At 39.0% G+C, this 22,553-nt stretch overlaps 1 protein-coding gene across 1 annotated transcript in view; it reads right to left on the bottom strand.

Annotated features, from left to right (window-relative positions):
* snd1 (staphylococcal nuclease and tudor domain containing 1) overlaps positions 1 to 22,553 on the bottom strand; it is a 181,017-nt gene that overhangs the window by 155,409 nt on the left and 3,055 nt on the right. The window contains exons 2-10 of the mRNA XM_024292246.1: positions 22,148 to 22,297; positions 21,556 to 21,676; positions 20,396 to 20,477; positions 16,119 to 16,279; positions 14,720 to 14,811; positions 12,814 to 12,972; positions 12,626 to 12,732; positions 12,234 to 12,324; positions 5,596 to 5,700 (exon numbers count right to left, since the gene is read on the bottom strand). Of these exons, the coding sequence (XP_024148014.1) occupies positions 5,596 to 5,700; positions 12,234 to 12,324; positions 12,626 to 12,732; positions 12,814 to 12,972; positions 14,720 to 14,811; positions 16,119 to 16,279; positions 20,396 to 20,477; positions 21,556 to 21,676; positions 22,148 to 22,297 (1,068 nt within the window). The remainder of the gene's footprint in view (positions 1 to 5,595; positions 5,701 to 12,233; positions 12,325 to 12,625; positions 12,733 to 12,813; positions 12,973 to 14,719; positions 14,812 to 16,118; positions 16,280 to 20,395; positions 20,478 to 21,555; positions 21,677 to 22,147; positions 22,298 to 22,553) is intronic.

The raw sequence follows: 22,553 nt of genomic DNA, 5'->3' as shown, positions 1-22,553 counted from the left end.
GTGCACACTGGGTTGTACAGTGTCGCACAGCTGCAGGCTTCGGGCTGCAAATGTGTGGATGCTCCTACCGCTTGCAGCATTTTCAACTTCTGGAACATCAAGAGTGAAATCATGACTCAGGAGCCTGTCATTTTCTGATGTTTGGCTGCGATCCTGGGGGAAGCGTACAGTAGTAGGCCTTAGTTTTGCATTTAGCTGACAGAGTGTTGTTTAAGTGTGTAACCTTTCTTTTGGGAGCGAAAAAACTGTGTCCCAGACAAAAGGACATTAGTTTTTGATAAAATAGTAAAGTGGGAGTCTTAGACTAACAGTCAACATTTACTAAAGTGATGCTGAACAGCATGGCTCAAACGTGCAAGCATAAACTGTAGATGCCTTTAGAGGGCTGAGGCAGAGAGGAGGAGGGCGCCATCGAGATGAAGGAGGCGTGCATCCACCATAGCATCAACTTTAATGCTGCTTGTACTTACAATAAAATAAAACACAGTAAAGCAGAGGAGAAGTGACTCTGCACTACCAACAGGAAACACTGAACTCGTCGCTTCATTATAAACACATCTTTAACCCTTTCACACTGGAGTTTTAGCTCCAGTGTTCATGTTCAACTACTGCAACTCTTCCACAGTTTAGAACAGAGGTCCGCAACCTTTAACAGTAAAAGAGCCATTTGGGATAGTTTTCAACTGATCCAAACCTAGAAGGAGCCGTATAGTCTTACTTTAACCTTTAAGAAATTTGGATTTGAATTCATGTCCTTTTTTTAAAAATAATAAATTTGAATTTTGTCAATTTTTTTTTTGGCACAAACAAAAGCAAAAATATAAAAAGAATCTAGTATCTCTCAAAATGTGATTTTCTTTTATTTTTTAATGTTTGACAGAAGCTCAAATAACTCCTTTTCAAAATAATTGCCACTGTGCAAAACAGGATAATCTCTGGGCAGCTAGTAACCAGTGTTGTGCAGCATAAGATAATATGCTCTTTCCACTCATAAAAGATCAAACTTTTTACCAAAGTTTTGCTATAAAATCTGTTCATTCTGGAGAAAGCATTGAGCAAACAAGACATCTTCAGGTCAACAGGGATGTAAAAACCTACATAGTTTATCATCTTTGTGCACCTCAGCTATTAATTTATACATTGAACTAATCTAATTTAAATAAATGTCAGTCAATGATTTGAACACATTTTAAAGGACCAAATGGGAAAGAGACAGAAAATGTACTTTTGTAAATAATCCTAAATTATTAATATGAAGTAGTAATTACCTTGTATATTCCAATTTAAGTTGAAAAGCAAAAAATACAAAATATTGATTGGATGATATTCTACCAATCAAACAAAATACATAGATCCATTTTTTTATTAAAATACAAAGAATTTTTTTTAATGTCAGAAAAAATATTTCCACTCATATCTGCGTACTGGTTCAGTTATAAAAGTTGTGAAATGCTATTTGTGTCTAACTTTTTAAACGTTGGATGGACGTCTAGCAGTAGACATGATTGAAATGAGACTGAAACATCTCCAGAGACACTAGATAGCAGAGGTGAAGTGGGGAGGCATCAAACAAGTATTGAAAGATGTGAAGAAACTTGAGCCAGTGAAGTAGCTTACATAAAAATCTGCGGTTTGGTTGTGTCCTTAACCCTGCTTTGACTACATGAGCACACAGAGGCTTTTGAATACACAAAAGCACCACACCAACAACAACTGGGAGTCTGTTAAAGTAGGTGCACACAAAAACGCATCCAAACACAAGTGTTGGTGCGTGGGAGTAACAGTGAGTCATTCAGAGGCATGGAGGTCTCTCCCCACTTGTGTTTACATCAGACTCTGTACAAGTGAGAAAATTGATAAAGAGAACAACAACAAAAAAAAGAAGAATAAAAACTGAAAGGAGACGATAAGACAAAGAGAAAAAGCTGACTTCGCCCTTCAAACTGAATCTGAAAACACGAGGAAAAAGAGGAGTCAAAGACGGGAGAGAGTGACGACATTTGTGTCCCATGACTTCTGCAGGTACACGCCACTGGTCCAGTAATCTGTCAGAATGAGCACAATTAGAGTAGTCATGAGAGAGGAGGGGGGGAGAGATGCAGTGTTAGGAGACTAAAACGAAGCAGAGGAGACAGAGAGAGGAGAGGGGCTTGGCAGGACCTGTCACAGTTGATCAGTGCACCAGTACATCACATCTGGCCTCTGTACTACCAAACGGTGCGCGCCCTGCCAGATAAACATACATGGACTTGACGTAGAATACACAGGCTAACAAAGCTCATGCAAACAGACAGAAAACCTGCCAAAGAAAAACGTCCGTTCAGACACCCAGAGGAAGCAGAATGTTCAATTCTGAGGGCTAAATGTTGAGCAAAATATGAACACATCTGATGGATCTCCACAGTGGACGACGGATTTCTACATAATCCACGTTAGTTCACGGTCTGACGCCGATTTCCAAGATGTTTCCTGACAAAAAGCTAATGCCGCTTAACCAAGCATGACTGCTTATGCATGTGTGCGGAGCTGTGCTTCAAGCCGTAACAATGACTTTTGTGTCTGTCTGCTGCACTTTAAGCAAGTAGACGGCTCGATGGCGACAGAACCGTGAAGTCGGCTCGAGGGGCAAATGTTCCTCATCGTTTTGACCTTAAGGTGTTAGGACTGGGTATCGCTGATAATCTCCAGAAACCATTCAGACTTGTTTTTATTATTCTTTCAATTCTCTCAATTGATTTGAATTTTGGGTTTAAGCATTTAGAAATATATAAATAATAAATAAACATTTTAAAGATATTCATATCAATCTGATACAGTTCCCATACCGTAAAATGTTTTAGTGAAATTATGAGATTGAGAATCCTTGCATGTTATTAACAATCAGAAAAGCTCCAACGATTGTTCTGCCTCTCATGGAGGGCGTTTCAGTTTGGCCACTAGGTGGCGATGGCGCTATGGCATTAAATCTTATTCCAGAAGAAGAAAGTATGAGCAAAAACGGTGCTCAAGACCATAAATTGCTACTTAAAAAATATTTCCTTAAAAGAGTTTGTAAAATTCATGCCTGTGAGTACCGTATTTTCCGGAGTATATGTTTAAGTATAAGAATAAGTCGCAAGAGTTAAAAATGTCTAATCAAGAAGAAGAAAACCATATACAAGTCACTCTGGAGTATAAGTTGTACTTTTAGGAGAAAAGGCTGACGTTTCAGAACAAATCCGCCAAGCCCAGCGCAGCTAACAATAAATAAATAAAAACAAGAATGCTATTCTTTTGATCTGTATAAGAAATATATCTAAGTTTCTCTTCCATGTTTGTTTTGGACGACACTTCTTCTGCAAGATGCAAATACTTTTACTCAGATGCAGCACCCTCTGGAGGTTTTTAGAGAAAAACTACTGCTAATGGACAAGCAGTGTTTACTATGAAAATAACATATATATGAGCGTATTTGTATCTAAAAAATATAAAATAATGAAAATTTAAAAAAAACAAGTCGCTTCTTAGTATAAGTCACCCGGGGCTAAACTAAGAAAAAAAAATCAGAAAATATACATCAGAAAATATGATTGTAAAGATATTAATTTAGTCATCAATGTATGTTTAGGTGGACTCAGCATTAGCAATCCTCTGGGAAAACCCATTATACGTTAGCATCAAGCTAGCAGACTTTAGCTTTATGCGTTAGATCGATCTCTATTTTCATGGATCGATTATTAATCTAATAATCTTAGATCGATTCAGGTCGATTTTATCAACACACCCCCCTAAGGTAAAAGATTAGCTTCCAAAATAGACTTTTATATAAATCACACTTTTAGCTGTGGCTGCACAGTGTCACCTCTATAGAAATGCTTTCACATGTGATTTGAAGCAGACTCGAAAACATTTTTGTTTAATGGCGAGAAAATTGTCCAAAAAGGTTTCCGTGACTAAAGGAGAGTTAACATCTACATCTGTAAAGGTGTGCAGACAGGGTATGAAATCATGGTCCTCTGCTTCCATCAACTTGCCTGATTCAGCAGTCAGGGCAATCCCAGCTGCAAAAATAAAACCGGATATAAAAACCTACCGCTTGCACGAAAGACCAGAAAAAAATATAGATTTGGTTCAGTAAACAGAAATTCCTTCGACTTATGCTGAAGTTTAAGCTCTCATCTGCAAAAACCGTTATAACTCTGCATTGCTGCCATAGCGACAACACTGAAAGCTGAGCCAACAGCATTACAGACGGGCGAGCAGCTCTTTAGCTCACATACAGAAATAACTAGCTGACAAGCACCAGCAGCACCAGGAACAGTCTGTAAAAACTCTTAAAGCAGCAGCATATTATGTGCTACAGCAGCTCTAAAAGGAGATTACACTGCCGCAGTCGCAAAACAGATCAACTCTGACAACACAATCGTATATAATCTGAGCTAAAGTGCCAAATCTCTGCGGTAACACGCCATCTATTAAGCTCATCTTTAACTTTAACGATCATCTGGCTAGTTTAAGATATCATCATTAAAGGGTTAGTCACATTTTTATCCAAGCCAACACATTGAAACCCCTCTAAGTCACTGAGCCAGAACCTTAATAAGGTGATTTTGGTAAACACGGCATTTGCAACTCAAGACTACGCAATTAAATATGCATGAGATGCAATAATAGCAAAAACACAAACAGTGCCAATGCCACACCATTACAATCCGCAAGAGCCCTCACATCTGGGTTCCCTCTCCGCGGCTCGCTGTAACATACGACGGTGTAATGAAGCACAAAACGCATACTGCTGAAGCATCTGGCGCAAGCAAAGGCAGACTGACTGACACAATAAAGAGCAGCTCAGAGGAAAGAAAAACATGGGAAATAATGAAAGCAGAGAAAAGAGAAAGTACTGGGAGACAGTTAGGAGAACAGGCAACAAAAGGATGAGAGACTAAATGAGGAAATGTTAACCACGTAGAGACAAAAGGCGGTAATGAGTGCGGGATTTTGTTGATGAATGCTTGGAAACACTGAAAACATCCATTTGAGAGAATAAAAAAAAAAACTAATAAAACAAAATCTCTTCATTAAATAAAAAAAGCTTTTAAATAACCCCCCCAGGAGGAACAAAGTGGGATTTTCTTGTGACAGCAGTCCTGACGACGAGAGTAGAGGAACGCAGAGAAATAAAAAGACATCTGTGTCACTACCGTTTTTTCCATTATGTCAATAAACATCCAGTCCCCTGGTGTCACAAAGTAGGTGTGTATAAAAAACGTATATGTGTGTTTTTTTTTCCAGTCAGCAAGGAAAAGATGGGGAGTGTGGAAGAAGAAAAATATATTGATTTCCCTCACTCGCTGCAATGCTGCAGCCACTGGGTGTGTGCGAGTCGAGCCCCAACGGCAGGGGTGCCACCAAGTGGTCAGAAATAATCAGTCATTTCAAAAATATATATATATATATATAAACAGGCAGCAGAGGAAAAACAGACGCCCCCAAACAAACGGTTTTATTGCATTAACCGCATCAAAATGACAGAAAGCCTCCATGCCAGATGTTGCTAAGGAGCTTGTAATTAACTGAGAATAAACAAGAATATCAGGTTAAAACAGGTGCATGTACCTCTCCTTCATTCCTGGGGGGTCGAATGCTGGACAGGTGGATGGTTTTGTGTTCTCCGGAGTTGAGTTTGACGAGCATGGCGTCAGCGTTGACCACTTGCATCACCTGCAATGGAAAGATAATGAGTGAAAAAGAGCGGTATTCATTAAAATCAGCTTACGGGTTGAAAGCTTTGAGACTCTAAGAGGTGTTGGAGCAAAACTAACATTAGACTGGAAGGAAAACGGGCAGTGGAGGAGCGGGGAAGAGGCTAAATGAAGAGAAAAAGATCTATTCAAAGGTGGGAGAAGGCTGACGGTGAAGATTGTATGCTGTGGTGAAAGGAAGGCATTGAGAGCGAGGTGAGGAGGGACGCGTTGGTGACTAAGCAAGGGGAACTAAACCGTCCCAGCAGGCCGGCAAGGCTCGGAGGATGGGCCGAGGATGATCAGCCATCTTAAAAGATTGGTTGATAATGGGGGGAGGGGTGAAAAGAAGTGAAACGGGGGTGAAAACAAAGTCTTTAAAAGACATCTCGTTTACTGAGGGCTACAGAAAGATTTAAACAGAACTGTGTTTTCACAACATTCATGACAAATCCTGTAAAATGGGGAGTAAAAGTAATAATTTGTAAGCAAAAGAAGCTTTTTTCATGAGTTTTTCAATACCAGTAATACATAAGTTATTCAGGCCGTGACTGGGCCGAGTATCAGCCAGACTGATTGTAAGCTATTTTGACGTATATCTGCATTGTCCCGCCCACGGCAAGATCTGATTGGTTAAGAGGCAGAGCCAATTAGACGGCAAAACTGTTTTTCAAACACGGTGAAAAGTAAAGTTCTCTCGTGTGGAGAAGCTATCGTGGGTGTACGGATGTCTGGAAGGTTGGTAAACATAAAAAAATCTCTTAAAATTGTAATTAACATCTCAGTCCTCTGCATGTCACTCTACTAGAACTAGGTCCGTCACTTTTAAAAGTCCCACTTCACTCATCTTTCGATATTTGGAGGCATAGACGTTTCTATACATAGGAGAGTGTATAATGTGTATAATATTTCAGACACTTTAGACCAGGGGGGCCATCTGTGCCCCTCAAGCTGATATTTTGCTGCCCCCACCCTAATATGAAAGTTCAATGTCTACTAAGCAATATCTTCTGCGTGTCCACACTTCTTCAATGATAGCTTTGTATTTGCTTTATGATGTTTCAGCTTGCTTTATGCTTAAAACTTTGCATTTGCTATTGTCGTTGGGTCAGGTTGTCAGAAAAGTCCTTAGCAACTGTTGCTAGCGTCGTTAGCTCCTGTCGTTTCACAGGACAGGCGGAAGATATTGCTTAGTATTACATAGACATAAACAAATGTTCAATAAACTTGTTCAGTAGACATAGAAAATGAAACAAAAATACACGCAGTGGATGCAAAAACATATTTTTGGCACAAATGGAACCCCATACAGCCAGACTCAGCCAGACTCTGCCTTCAGTGGCCCTAAGGTGAATTGGGTTTGAGAACCCTGCCCTAGACGATGCGTATGACCAAAGAGAAACGACTTGAAATCATACTGGTGATTGGATCGGGAAGCAGTCACATGGTTGCACAACATTTTACCAGAAAATAGTGGCAAAGCTTATTTGCAAATTTCAGAAAATTGGAACTTTTGCAGATCAACCACAAAGTGGTCCAAGACGAAGGGCCACCAATGGAGACGAAAAAAAAAACTTGTTGGGTTTAACTTTTTCTATGTATGGAAAGTTATGTTGTAAAAGTGTTCCCAATGGTCTTTTAGTTCTGATACCATCGTTTTGTCGTTTTCTAGGACAGTTACAGCAGAGTGGCAGTAGTTCATTAGAAATTCACCTCAGACTAGTAGGTGAAAGTAAGCCCACCCTCGTTTCCCATCATCCATCTGTTTACCTGGTCTTGTCCCCATCAAAACTCCAACCTAGCATTACCAGTGCAACAAAAATTGAAAGTTTTGGAGTTATCTAGCCCCACAGTTTTGAGACGGATACCAGCTCAGACAAGACAAACATTGATTTGACCATCTGCAAGTGGATGCTTCAGAATGGAGCAGAGGCCTGCCTATTGTAGCACTTTTTGGCTCTGCTCCTGATTCACAAGGATCTGAATAAAGAAACACTGAACCACAAAAGGGCCATATTTGTCCATGTTTGGTCCTGAGCTACTTGTAGAAGACCTGACACAGACTGCCACCTACATGAAAGTATTAAATCTCATATCTAAGCTTCACACATGCTACAGCTCGTCTGTCCTGCCCACGCTGGGATTTACAGAAAGCAAACGTTTAGGACCAAACTTTATTGCAAACACAGATAAAGGTGTATGAGCTCATAGGCGAGTGCCTGATATACTCTGGGAGCAAATCAAGAGCGTCTTTACCGTAGCTACCAGAGAACAGAAATTAGACCAACCTACAAGCTAAACAGGCGGCCCACAACAGCAACTAAAATACATCATATACTAATCACTGAGTTGAGAGGGAGAGATACGGAGAAGGGCTGAGGTGTAGTGATTAAGTGCCAGGGGGAGCGTGCAATCACACAGAGACACGCACACAAGCTCGCCATCCCACACGACTTCACACTCTAACAAGGTCATTTTGGGGGCCTGCCCAAGTAAATAAAGTGCAAGAGAGAATGTAGCAGCAGCGGCGGCGGGAAGTTAAAAAAAAAGAAAAAAAAGAAAAAAAAAGGCTCAGCATTTACTGGCTAATTATCAGTTGGTGGAGGCGAGAGGACAGACGCGCAGGAGGACAAATCAACATCCACCAAGACGGGGAACAGAAAGATGGAGCGAGCCAGGGAGATGCAGCGTAATCTCACAGCAAATATCACAGGAACAGAGGCAGACGAGAAGATAGAGAATAGAGCAAAACATTCTTAGGAGAAGGAGCTGCAGTGACAGGTCGAGCTAGCCGGCAAAAAAAAAAAAGACAAATAGGGCTGGCAGCATGACTCACTGAGTCAATCTGATAATGAAGAAGTGGGGATCTACTGCCACCCTCTGCCAGCGGCTTACATGACATCTGCAGTAGCTTGTCAAGAGGATGAGCTTGTCCACCTTCGGGTTTAGTTAAATAAAATTAAAAAAATTGGTTTGAACCACTGATCCGAGCTGAAGCTTAGACTTGTTACTTGTAGGTGAACACCATTTCTGGAGCCAAATTATACAGATTTACCCCTAAATTGGAGATTTTTCAGGGCTCTGGGTGTGCTGGTAACTAAAAACGATTCTGGAGGGGGCACTTTTAATTTTAAGACCTTCGACTAATTGGCGTTCCAGTTCAAAGATTTTAAGTAGAGCACAAACTAATTTACCCTCTCATTATCCTCCCCTCAAAAGTGGCTTTTCCCGGTCTCCATGAAGCTGGTTGACCTTGAGCCCAGTCTGTGTTACTTATTTAAGAGTCCCCTCGTATCAGCTTTATCCTCAAAGGGACTTCCTCTATGAAATATTTCAGCCAGAGGTTTTCGCTTCTCTTCTGCGTGAAGTCATCAATTGAGTTTATGCCGGGTAACCTTTGTATTTTTCATTTTTGGAAGTCAATGGCTACCTGGTGTGGAGGGGGAGGGGGGGGGGTCTACAGGGAGGTGGCCTATATCTGCTTCTTTAGGCCTGGTGGAGATGGGAGGGAGTTCTGACAGTCGAGGAGGAAGATACGTCAGCTGGATTCTCTTGTGGGAGTTGGACCTGCGGCGCATCACCATTTATTTCTTACTGAGGTAATAAGAAGGGAGAAGTGGAGTGGCCGAGGAGAGCGGAGGGATACGGATGAAGACAACGATGATGATGGAAGTGACGGATCGATGCTTCCTTCTGAGGCTGCAGTATTGCTGGTGTGCTAAAGCCACATGAGTGACTCCAGAGGAAAATGTGTATTAAACACAGATCGCTGGACGATCTGCCATTTTAACCAGACAGCTGGCAGTTTGGTTTTTTTTCCCAAAAATAAAACCTCAAGCTATGTTCAAACCGCCCAAGACAACTTGCATCCAAGTGACGACTTTTAATGTAACGTCAAAACCTGGTCAAACTTTGACCAATCAGGGACTCCGACTTAGGAGTTTAAGAAAATATCGATTCAGTGAAATATTGCGATACTTTGATCGATTTAAAAAACGGTCACGTCGATATTTAATCAGTTATTTATAAGAAAACATGTAATTCAGGAATGTAACGATTCAGTCAAGTCACAATGCGATTCACAGTTTTAAAATCGCAATTTTAACTGTCAATCAAAACTCTATATAAACGTGCAAAATTTCGAACGTCTACGGGCATTTGCATAGACTTTACAATGAAAGTGGCCGCTTGAAAGTGCGCCAACGCAGCAGGTGTGTGAGCACATTGACGGGTCTGCTCCACACCCGCTCAGCGCAACCCCCCACCATCACCACCACCACCTGGCGCGACTGTTCACGACTGTTCTCAAGATATATTGCAGTAAAGCTGTGACGAAAATGTAGAGTTGAAGGGTGAGCAACAAATCGGGGGTATGCTTGAATTTGCGTTAATAGTTAATCCTGGAGGGACTGACTTATGTGAAACTTTTGAATCTGAAGGAGCTGCAGGAATTCTCTAGGAGGGGATTGCCGTTGAAGAGCACACCAGTGTGTCTGATGGGCACACTCACTGCAAGGCTGCATAGAGAAATGTCATCAGCTCTGCATTTCTACATTTTAGGCACATGCCATGAAAAACTGCATCTCTATATATGCCTATGGTCAACACCATGAGCCACGGGTCTGCAACCTGAGGCCCCCCCTTCCCCTCCATTGTGTTAGGCTTTTAAGAAAAATTAAAACAATTTGAATTAATAATGCATTTTTAGTATTGGTTCATTTACTTTAATTACATTTTGTTATTTATGCGTACATTTTTAATCAAACTGAGGAAAATTATGGTAAAAAAGGTTTAATCTGCTATCAGAGTAGATTATTTTAATGATAGTTTTGAAAAAAATATTTGTATTCTACACCAAAGTTGTTGTGTTTATATTCAATAGTAAAAGGAGAACAAAAGATGAAGGAACACCAAAGTGAATGATGGAAAAGAGGTTTTCGCATTTTTTAGTTCAAAGAAACCTGCTGCACCTGGAGGATCTTATCAAACACAGGATGCACTTTATTTTGAAAGGAACTTGTATGAGCTGCTTTCAAAAATAATTGTAGAGATTATTTTAAAGCTATATTCTATAAATGAATAACTTAATGGCAACAAAAACATAAATAAAGTGTATTTTTCTGATTTTTGAGGTGGGGTTTTTGCCACTCTTGTTGGATTTAGTCCATAAAAAATAAAATTAAAAGGTTGCAGACCTCTGCCATGGGCCATACTCCAAAAAAAGCATTCTTGAATGTGCCCACTTTCACGGTGTGGCCGTAGCTTCAGAGATTGAGGCCTTTCAACCGAAAGACAACTATTTTGCTGGCTCATAATGTTAAGAATAATCATTTTTAAAAAAGAAAAAGCCAAGTCAACACTTGCCAAAGGAACATTGTCCCAGTACTTGCAGATGGCTTAATCCCTTAACAATGTGATTCATGTAGAAGAAGCAGTTCCAACAGAAACAGAAAGCAATCTAAAACTGAACGAATTTCAACTTTTACATAAGAAATGTGTGTAATAATATTTTTAAATCAATAAATCTAAGTAGAACTACAAGAGGGACTGATGACTTTCCCATTTTAACACCTCTGCGCCCAATTCCACCTGCGTGTTTCCTTTCATCCACAGCCTTACGCTGATTAATAGTCTTTGTGCCTCTTTTTAATATAAACACCTGAGCTCACCACAAAATATTCCCACATTGCCCACAACCAACCCTTTCTAAATGGGGGTGTCAGGAGGGGTTGGTGTCAAAGATCTAAGAGCGGCTCACGCTGAATATAAATGTTTTATCCTTTCTCCAGCCTCTTCCCTCTAACTCAGGGAAACGAATACTGCTTCTTTTTTTTTTTTTTTACAGTTCAATTTTATCCTGTAAGCAGATTGCCAAAGCAACACCTTTTTATGCAACGCTCAGCTACCAGCGACTTTTTTTCAGGGATTTAACCTTTTTAGAGCACACAAACAGAAGAAGAGTAAGTTTTTCATTTTGTGTATTTGGGGGCTTCTGAACCATTGATCTCACTTTATAAAAAAATAAATAAAAAAAATTCCAGCTGACGTTTTAAAGCTGCCTTTGCTTTACGACATTGAAGTGACAACTTATAGTACGTCATCTTATCTTGGCAGTGAGGGTAAGCTGTATTACCAAAATGCATCAAGCAGTCAATCTTGGTTGGAACGAATATGTGCTGACTTTAAGAGGGGCTACATCCTGCTGTATTCAATATCAAAGATACTTCCTTTTCTCCCAAGGACCCGTCCAATAACCTCTAAAGCAAGTCTTATTCTTGGCTTTTGTTGGCGATTCTGAGCAGCAAGTTTACCTGGTATCAATTTACAAGTGTCATTAGGCATGAACTGCTCCTTCGTTGACTGAGCGGTTTCTTTAGTTGGTTTTATTCAGAAGGAAATGCAGAAGAAAAGGACATACATTAGAAACTTAGGAAGTTTAAAGTAGGATTAAATGGGTTATAGGCACCATTTAGGATTTTTTTTTTCTTCAATAAAAGATTCTCGGACGCTCACCTTGGCTACAAACTGCCGGTCTTTCTGGTCCAGGTTGGCCGTGGGAGCCACGTAGTCCTTCCAGATGCGAATCTTGCGCTCTTTAGCAGATCTGTCCAAAGAAAACAATCAATTCCAGGGAGAACAAGGAGAGCTTAATTTACAACAATGTCAAGACAGCTGGAAAACTAATTACACACACAAAAAACCTAAAGCTTAAGTGACGATTACTTTAACAGCACCCTAAATTGTAAGCAAGTACAGATAATGTTCTGAATATTCACCAGTGAGATGTAAGCAGCCTGACACATTCAAGTTAATTATCCTGCCATCAAAAGGTTAATGATGCTATCAGAAATGTATCAGTTTTCTCAACTTGAAGAGACACAAAAGTTTTTCTAAATTGTGCGTACCGCTCAGCAGCTCTGAGTTTCTCAGCTCCCTGGGTGTAAACAGCCATGGACCAGTCCACACAGCGGGCAAAGCCTTCCTTCAGCAGGAGCTCTGTGATGTTTCCATTCTAAAAGACAAAAAGTGGAAGCAAACCGATGACTAAATGAGCCGCCGTTTTGTACAACCACTGCCGGATTCGGTGTGTTACCGGGTGGAGGATGGTGCCCAGGATGATCTGGTTGGGGCAGCTCTCCAGAATGATCTGCACGTCCCGCTGCAGGAGTCGCGATTCAGTGAAGAATTTGGCTTCTGCTGCAAACGGCTCGGGTGTTTCCGTCCCATCTGCTTCCCTCTTGAACGTCGGACACTATGAGCAAAAACAGAAAAAAAACAATTTGTGTTTAAATGAACGCCTCTCAGAGCTGCCATCCTGATCTATCGCACCCACGCTAAATGATTATTTGCTTCAATTTACGCTCTTCAATCTGCAAACGAGTTCCTTCTGTCAGATAATCACGTTAATACGGTGTCACCTTCCTGCACCTGTAATGTGTAATTTCTCTTCGAGTGCAGCAAAACATGAGCGCAGCAGTCCCGGAGAACACCTTGAAATGGATGCAACATCTTCCAGTGGGAGACGAGCTGGATTAGTTATCTTGAGTGGTTCATTGGCAAAGCTGAGCTGGGTGAAAGCGATTGATGGGGGAAATTTAGTAGCGCCGATATGACAATGCCAGAACAAGCAGCCTGAAGGAGGTGAATAAAAATAGATGCTATCCTTTAAACGTCTGAAGACTACACCAGGATGCATTAAAATACATAACTGTCAGAAAGACCATTAATTAATTAAAAAAGAATAGGGGTGTGGAGGGAGAGGCCATTACTACGACAAGATGCTAGCAATTAATGCATTTGGGTTTTTTTCCCGTTTTTGTGGTTAAACTAGATGTATGGAATGGGATAATGCTAGTGTGAATGCTACAAGCTGACTGTGGCTGCTGAAGATGTTAAAGCTGATTGCTGAAAATGCTGAAGCTGAAAGCTTACTATATTACCAATGTGCCAAATTAGCCAAAAAAAATGGAAAAATGTCTAAATTAGCCAACACAACAGTAATAAAACTAAAATATTAAAATCAACATTAATAAATAAAATTAAATAAAAAAAGGAAAAACGTCTAAATTTGCCAGAACATCTAGCATGTTGATAAAATGTTAGCTAAACTCCAAATTAGCCTAAAAAAAATGGAAAAATATCTAAATTTGCCAACACAGCTAGCATAATGCTACACTTGTTAGCTAAACTCAAAATTAGCCTGAAGAAAAATCTGGAATAATGTCTATACTAGCCAACACAGCAAGCTTAAAACTAAAATATCAGCTAAAGTCTAAATTATTCTAATAAAAAGAAAAAACTGGAAAAATGTCTAATTTTGCCAAAACATCTAGCATGTTGTTAAATTGTTAGCTTAACTCTAGATTTGCCTAAAAAAACTGGAAAAATGTCTAAATTAGCCAACACAGCTAGCATACTGCTAAAATTTTAGCTAAACTCCAAATTAGCCTGAAAAAAAATTGAAAAGTGTCTATATTAGCCAAAAAGCTAGCATGTTGCTTGAATACTAGCTAAATTCTAAAATGGTCTAAAATTACTCAGTAAACCAAATTAGCCAAAAACGTTAGCATGTTGCTAAAATAGAAGCTGTACTCTAAATTAGCCTAAAAAATTTTCAGTAGATGCCAAATAACCCAATGAGCTAGCATATGCTAATATAACAACTCAATGCCAAAGTCTTTGAACATTACTATAAAAGATTAAAACATGAGAAATAAATAAATATATATAAAGACTTGCTCCTAATTTAAGTAAAATACTGAATTTGAAGACTCTTGTTCAATTTCTACAGGGAAGATTTTGCTTGATATTTCAAAAACTATGAAGTTTATACATGCTAAAAATGCAAGCGGTAATTTCCTGAATTAGCTGAAACGTTTCAATATCAAGATTGCTGAAATTCCTGAAAGTGTGATTGTTTTTACATGCCAAAAAACCTACAAAAAGGTCCAGGACAATATGTTATTAAAATGCGTTTTTAAAAGAAGACTGGTGGTTACCTTGACACCAGACAGCATGACGGTGACCAGATAGTAGTCAGGAAGCAGCAAGGCACGGACAACGCTGCCGTCACGAACGTGCTCTATGATGGCTGAGGGGAGGAAACACAAGCAGGTGAGGAAATTCCGCTTTGAGACTAAACCTTTTTTTTAAAGACAGTCTAATGTGGAAGATTTTTCTTCATCATTCCAGAAAACAAGTTGAATTGACATGAAGTTTGAAGGTAAAGATTTTACCCTGAGAGTAAAAACACAGTTAAACATGGTCATTTTAGGAAAGTAAAATATGGGAAATTTGAAATGTTTTACGCTTGGTATTTAATTTATAGAGTTCTATAGGGAGTAAAGTTTGCATAAAAACACCACTAATCCTCTGAAAATCAATCCCTAACTTCCTATCCCTAGTCCCACTCTGATGTTTTTTTAATCTATTTTAAAAGCGTTCCCAATGGTCTTTTAATCATGACATTTTTAACCAAAATTAAAACAAAAAAAAAAAAATTTCTTAGAATTTTGGCAGGGTAGCAGTAATAGTTAATTAGATATTTACCTGAGTAACCTCGTAACCCCACCCCCCTTCCTGTCACCCACTACGTTTTTTTCTATCGTTCCCAGTGATCTTTTAATTATGATTATGAAGTTGAAGTTTGCAACAGTATGAGTGTTGATCGCTTACATTTCACACACATTTCTGTAGATGGGTCATTAGTTCAAGACTTTTCTAGTATCCAGTTTTCTGATCCAACAGTTTAATTGTAAATTCTATGACAAAAATGCTAAAAGAACATGCTAAAAACATAAAAAAGATGATTTTTAGGAGTGGGTAAACAAAATAAAAATGATGTTGTCAATAGGAAAGCCTTACAGTTTCTATGGTAACAATTTCATAAAATAAATATGAAGAGATCTTAATAAAACTGGCCTCATTTTCTAGACAACCATAACACCTGTGTGTTATTCTATCCCCAAAAGAAGATGGGAATGTCCTCATTTATTCCTGGATAATGTTTTTCTGTCCAACGTTCCACTTTTGAGATAGATAATAAAAGCTCCTTAAATCCAGCAGTAGATTCTGACCAATCCATTGTGGTCCATTGAAATCTAATGGGATGCAATGAATGTTATCAATTTAGATAAAAACTAAATGAATGAATTAAAAGAAAAACATTTCTTTTAATGCTCTTTATTCAATTAAAGGGTTGTGAAATGAGCTGAGTGAGAGTTCCCGGCGAATCAAATGAGTTAAGGAAGGTCAACAAGAGTTGCTGAAAAGTGACCACATAAAAAGGAGAGGACGTCCGACTTCAAAACCAGGTTTTCAGGAGAAAAGATTATGGATTTTGGATCTACGAATACCACTTTTCTGGGCTCCACACACTTTTCACTCCAAACACATTACCATTGATGGGTTTCTGATGCAAAGAGTCGACAAAATTGCGGGGATTCTCGATGGTGTACTTGAGGTCCCGGATGGTCTGTGTGCCTCCTCCCTCGCTCCACAAGCCTTTCTTGGAAGCCTTGGCCTGGTCCTCCAGCTCACAGAGTCGGGCCTGTTCAGGACTGGACACAAAACAGAAACGGTTCAGACCATAAGATAAAAAAAAAAAAAAAAAAAAAGTAAAAATCCATTAGATCCAGGGGCGGAGCTAGAACATTTTATATGGGGGCACAGAGGACAGCAGAGTGGAAGGTTATTACAAATGAAAGGATCAAAAACACATCTTACAGTTTTATATTATTTAAAAATATTGCTATTTTTGCAATTCTTATAAAAGCTTGTATTGATGATTTCTTAACCTTAGTCAATAATGGTACTAATATTGACTCAAAAATTCCGATTAGCTCCGCCAGATCCAGATCAGATCCATTTGACACATGTAGTTGAAAAACACAGTTTAGCACCAACTATTCATTTCAGCGTCTCTGATTTTGTGATTTTCTTGAAAATAAAAAGTACTTATAATTGACTTGATGTTCTCTTCACTTTATCAAGCCATCTGCTCTGTAAAGGAAGTGTGAAGAGTCGCGTTGTGAAATCGACTCTGCACAGGCAGTTTAGTTCATCTGATTTAATTTGATGCAATACAAACATAAAAACAGACTTTCTGCTTTGAAAAGAACTAAACGTCATCAGCAAATGAAGAAAATGTTTAGATAAAATAACCAATGATGGGAAAATGTGCAATTGATGAACAGGAAAACTAAAAATCCACACAATAATTAATGGAATATTAAACCTATAAAGAAATCTTTCGCAGATTAAAGTGAATACATGACAAGACTTTTATTTTTTTCCAAAAATAGGTAGAATAAAAACAACACAAACTGATTATCAGCTGCTCCAAAGTGTACCTGAACATTTGATGTAAAAGTCCGAGAACTTTAACAACTTAAAAAAAGAAATCCCTCTGCAATTAATTCTATGCCGGCGTCCCAAACTGTGCAGTCTAAGGCTTTCTGAGAGCCTTTGTACAACATTAATTATTCAGAACTTTAAATAGACACAGGCCTCAGTTCTTCTGAGGCATACTCAATGGCTATGGGAGTTTGAAGGAAGGGACTTCTAAAATGAAAGAGAGGAAAAAAAAACTTTTCCAACACCACAAAGGAAGCTCCACTTGAAAATGGCATCAACTGGCGTTGCCTTTATTCCAGCTGTGTGTTCCTAATTGCACTTCTGGACAGAAGCCTCCAAAAAATGGGGAGTTAGTTTTTATTCCCTAAATAGTCTGTGCATGAGGGGTTTTATGCTTACTTTGAACGACTCGTCAAACTTCCTTTAAGACGGCAATTGTTTTTAAGACAATAAACTGAGAATGCAACCGCTGATGGAAAAACAACTGAGTCCGAAAGCAGCAAACTTCCCTTTTTGTTTTAAAAATAGACTTCACTCCTCAAGTCAAACAGATATTGACGGATTGTATTATTAAAAATGACCAGGGCACCAAACAACTGCCAGGCTTTTGTCTGCATTTCCACTTATCTCCATTGTGAAGTCTAGAATACTTAAAACACAAGAAAACACTGAAGTCCCCTGCTGAGTTTTAGTGCTCCAAAAGGTAGCAGGAGGCCACATACAGTATACGGGTGTGCTTGAAAGGGTTCAGGCCAAATTGAACGAGAATCTATAAAGAAAAAAACGTCAATTCCCTGAATGTATGCAGCAAAAAGTTATAAAAAAAAAAAAAAAAAAAAAAAAGGCACAGGAAGCTATAAGGTGGAGCTGTTGTCGTTTCTGCACTAGTGAGTGGTAGTTAAGTGAGTAAAATCTGATACTAGTAGGTTTATATTGAATAATAAAAACTATTCCACAATCCACAAAAAAGGGATTATAATCTGAAAGCGCAAGAGTTACATTAGTTATTAAACCCACAAAAAAAAGAGAAAAAAAAGGAGTGGACTGACTTTTGAAAGACAGCAACGGAAAGTGTGTTCTAAATAATCTGTTTTATAACCAGGTTAATTTGCTGTAGCATCGTTTTTGATCAAATTAACTAAATGTTGCACATTTTAATAAAATTCTTGATGATTTGCATTATGCTGATTTAAGAATGGTTCAATTTTAGAGCAGCAAGAACAAAAATATATATATATTAAATTTAAGACTGTTGTGCTTAAACTCTTATGGTTAATAATTTAGGTTAAGAAGTTTCACTGACATTAATCCAGCAACTGTTTATGCTCTCTCCATATTGACAGAAATATTTCTTGTAACATCTACCATATTTTTCAAACTACAACTCACTCTGTAGTATGAGACACAGAAGCCTGTGACTATAAGCCGCGCCTGCGACTATAAGCCGCGCCTGCGACTATAAGCCGCGCCTGCGAGTATAAGCCGCGCCTGCGAGTATAAGCCGCGCCTGCGAGTATAAGCCGCGCCTGCGACTATAAGTCGCACCCGCGCGTATAAGCCGCGCCTGCGAGTATAAGCCGCGCCTGCGAGTATAAGCCGCGCCTGCGACTATAAGTCGCACCCGCGCGTATAAGTCGCGCCTGCGACTATAAGTCGCGCCTGCGACTATAAGTCGCGCCTGCGACTATAAGTCGCGCCTGCGCGTATAAGTCGCACCTGCGCATATAAGTCGCACCTGCGCATATAAGTCGCACCTGCGCATATAAGTCGCACCTCTACATATAAGTCACACCTGCGTGTATAAGTCGCACCTCTACATATAAGTCACACCTGCGAATATAAGTTGCACCTGCGAATAAGTTATTTTCACTGGGATTGACATCTGAGGTCACTCATTTCTATAAATGTTGTCATATTAACAGGTTGATACTCCAACAATACTTCTGTCAGAACCATTAGAAAGGTGAAAAGTCCAATAATAGGATAATATTTTGATTTTTGTCAGTAGAAGTGGTTAAAAATCAAACATAAAAAAAAAAAAATCCTCCAATGCTTTGGTGCTCTGTTGAACAAGCCCCAGGTCATCAGCTTTGCCCACGTTAGCAGGCAGCAGGCAGCTTCTCAACACGTTTAACAGCGCTGTCCGCAGCGATCATCATTATCATCACCTCCATAATTATCATCACATCACAGTTAGTGTGATCAACGTAGCAAGTCACGAGGAGTAATGATATTGGAGGCGAGTTCACAGAGGGAAAAACAAAGGCCTGGAGTCCCGGCTGAGTAATGGGCCTCCCCTTCGGCCAAACGACGCCGGCTTACACTTAAAGCACCGTTTACATTAGTGCTTGTTATAGGCCATTGCACAGAAGGCTTGAAATGGGTCATTAGAGGCAAAATGTTCACATCATCTCTGTTCATTTTGGAAGATACAAATGTAGCAGCATGAGTCAAATTGCTGTTAATGTTTGTTATGTGCAAATGCAGCCACTGGGGGGATGTGCAGAGCGTTGTCATATTGCAGGGGGGGTGGGCTTGTATTTAAGGGGGGAGAGTGGTACAAAAGGGTTTTGGGAAGGACATGCGAGGCGCAGCAGGGCCGTGCAGCCACCAGCTGGGAAATGATTTCTCCATGTCAATTCTGCACAGTCAGCCGTTTGAAGAATTAAGTATATCTCACCGATCCTTTACTCGTGCTCCTTAGAAGCTTACAGGACAATAACTGTGGCCCCCACCCCACATTCCCAACACAAAACTGGTGACTTGAGAATTAACAAGCTGAGCTTTAGGAAATAACTGTCCCCATATAATCGATACACAGAATTTGTGGCCCTTCCTAGATAGATTTTATTTGGTTTTTGATAAAAGGGATCAGGGATGATCCGTACGGGTCACTAGCCACGGTTCGGCACACGAGTACAGCAGACCCCTGGTTTTCTTACTTTTTAAAAAAAATTTATAGAATATTTTTTTTGGTCTGGCCCCTTTAAATTTCAGCTAGTTTAACTTTTCACACGAGTTTAATGGGCACAAATCTTGTACAAAGAGTCTGAAAAGGGTCTTAAAAACTTCCTCAGCGATGGGTAATTGCAAGAGTTTTGGACGCGGAAGCCTGAAACGCACATTAGTAGACTTCGCACTGGAGGCGACCGCTTAAATGAATATTGCTGAGGCCGGTGTAAACACAGCGTCAATGTTTCAAACTAAATAATTTGTCAATGAAAGGATTTCTATAAAATATTGGCTAAAAAAAACACATTTCAGTAAGTGACAAAGATGTCTTTGAAATGTTGCTTTAAGCAGTTTAGATGAACTCTTACTTGTTCCCTCTGATTCCTTCCCTTCGGACTGTGGCGAGACCTTCGTTCACCAAGGACTCTGCAATGTTCTCGCCTGTTGTGTCTACAGAGAGAAGACAGGAAAACAGAAATACAGAAAAGTTTAAATTGGCTCAAACCAAATCCAACAACAATAATTCAGTGGATAAAAAAAATGAAAACGTCTACAACTAAAAATGTATGTTTTTGAAAAGATAGATGGGAGAGATTCCTATATTTGAATGTTTACCTTGTCTTTGGACGACTGTCGTCATCCTAATATCCTAATGCAACCATGTGTTTATATATGGATTCGCTTGTATTTATGGATTTGTGCGCGTTTTCAAAATTACAAATAGATCAATCTTGACCCAAACACTTAAGTGTGTGCAGTTTTGTCTTCCATTTTTCATCTCCTGGAATATTCACAATGTCAATACATGTTTTTGTTTATTACAGCTATGTTATTGCCTTTATTTCTGTATTTTAAGACAATAAAGTAAAAAAAGGTGAAAAATTAAGATAAAATTCAGATGTTTTATACCCCAAGAGTGGTATCTGGTTAAATGAAACATTTAATAAGCATAAACAAGTATTCGTCACGCTAATAATTTAATAATTGCTAACAAATGGATAATAAAAGTTATTCAAATGTGAATTAGTCTAAACATCATATTAAACACTAATCTAACGTCTTATAATGGTTCTAGAAATGGACTATAAACATTATTAACGTCTTATAACTAGAATATTAAGGTAGAAATATCAGTCATAAATGTTTGTTTTTTATTAAATTCACTTTTATGCTCATCAATAAAATAAATTGCTTGGGATTACTTTTTAAACTTATCAGAATCAACTTGATCTTTACTTGAAAAATGCTAAACTAGATACAAATTTCAAGTAAAATATAAAATTTTGTTTTTTGATAATTAATCAATTAGTTTTTATTGCAATAATTCAGCATTTATATCAAAGCAAATCAACTCAAGTTCATTTTAAAGCACTACTTTTTGTACTTACTTGGTTTTAAATAGAAATATAAAAATAAATCAGTATTCCATTGATTTTTTAAAAAAAAAAATCTTATGTAAATTCTTGTAAATCGAATTCAAATCAGTGTTTTGTTTATGTTGCTGTGGTTCAGCCAAGTGTTGCTGCACCTTTTCCCAGGTAAACCATGCCGTACTCGCGGCCGATGGCGGTCTTGATTTCCACGTTGAAGCACACTTCTTTCCCGATGAGCTTTTTTCTCAGGAACTCTCGGGCTTGGAAGGCCCATGGCTGCAAAACAGAAATGAATCACGTTCACAGAGAATTCAGGTTGAAAAAGTACTCCAGCAAATGCTGACAAAACAAACGATTATTTTTAAATTTTCATGGAAAACATTCTATATTTTGGCATTTTTAGGAAAAAAATATATTAGAAAAACAAACTTCTCAAGTTTTCTATATAGGTTTAGCTCTTTCCTCCACAGCAACAGTAGAAGCAGATCAAAATACAATTTTCTTTAAATGTGAAATTTTATTCTATTTTTGTGAATTTTAGATAAGCTGGTACATCTTAAAGAATTTATAAAAGTAGTAATGATAGAGTGATTAAGTCTATGAATCAATTCAATTCTTATAAATTCATAAAGAACTAAAAGGTCTTTTTTTTAGATATGGCTTTTGTTTTGCCTCCTGGTAGTTTTTGTTGAGAACACTAAAGGAGGAATGCACCATGGGAAAAAAAAGGCACTTTGCCCTTCGTACCTCATCAGGGGTGTCCTTGATGTCGGGTTGGCCCTGTGCTGCTCGCCGTGCTAGCGCTCCGGCTCGAATGTTGCTGAGGTTGATCTGGCGTTCTGGGGGCGGGCCGCCTCGAGGCTGACCCCGAACAATGATGGCACAACCTGACAGGACCTGGAGAGAAGATAAAGACGGAAAAACTGAAACTACCAAATCCACAGCTCAGTCCGGCCTTTACGACTGTGTCATCAACCAGAGTGACAAGTTGGAACTGCTGACGCTTCAGTAGGAGGAGGAAATTTCACTTTCTGTTCATGCCAACACATAAAACCCCGTTAAAGCATTTTTAAACTAATTCACACATAAGCTGAAGAAGACGACTTTCATAGAGCTGGAAGCATCTTCAAAATCCACGTTGTTATGGTAATCA

Source organism: Oryzias melastigma, linkage group LG23, assembly GCF_002922805.2.
Source record: "Oryzias melastigma strain HK-1 linkage group LG23, ASM292280v2, whole genome shotgun sequence".
Classification (NCBI taxonomy): Eukaryota; Metazoa; Chordata; class Actinopteri; order Beloniformes; family Adrianichthyidae; genus Oryzias; species Oryzias melastigma.
Note: the sequence above shows the minus strand (reverse complement) of the source record. Positions and strands in the feature narration are given on the sequence as shown.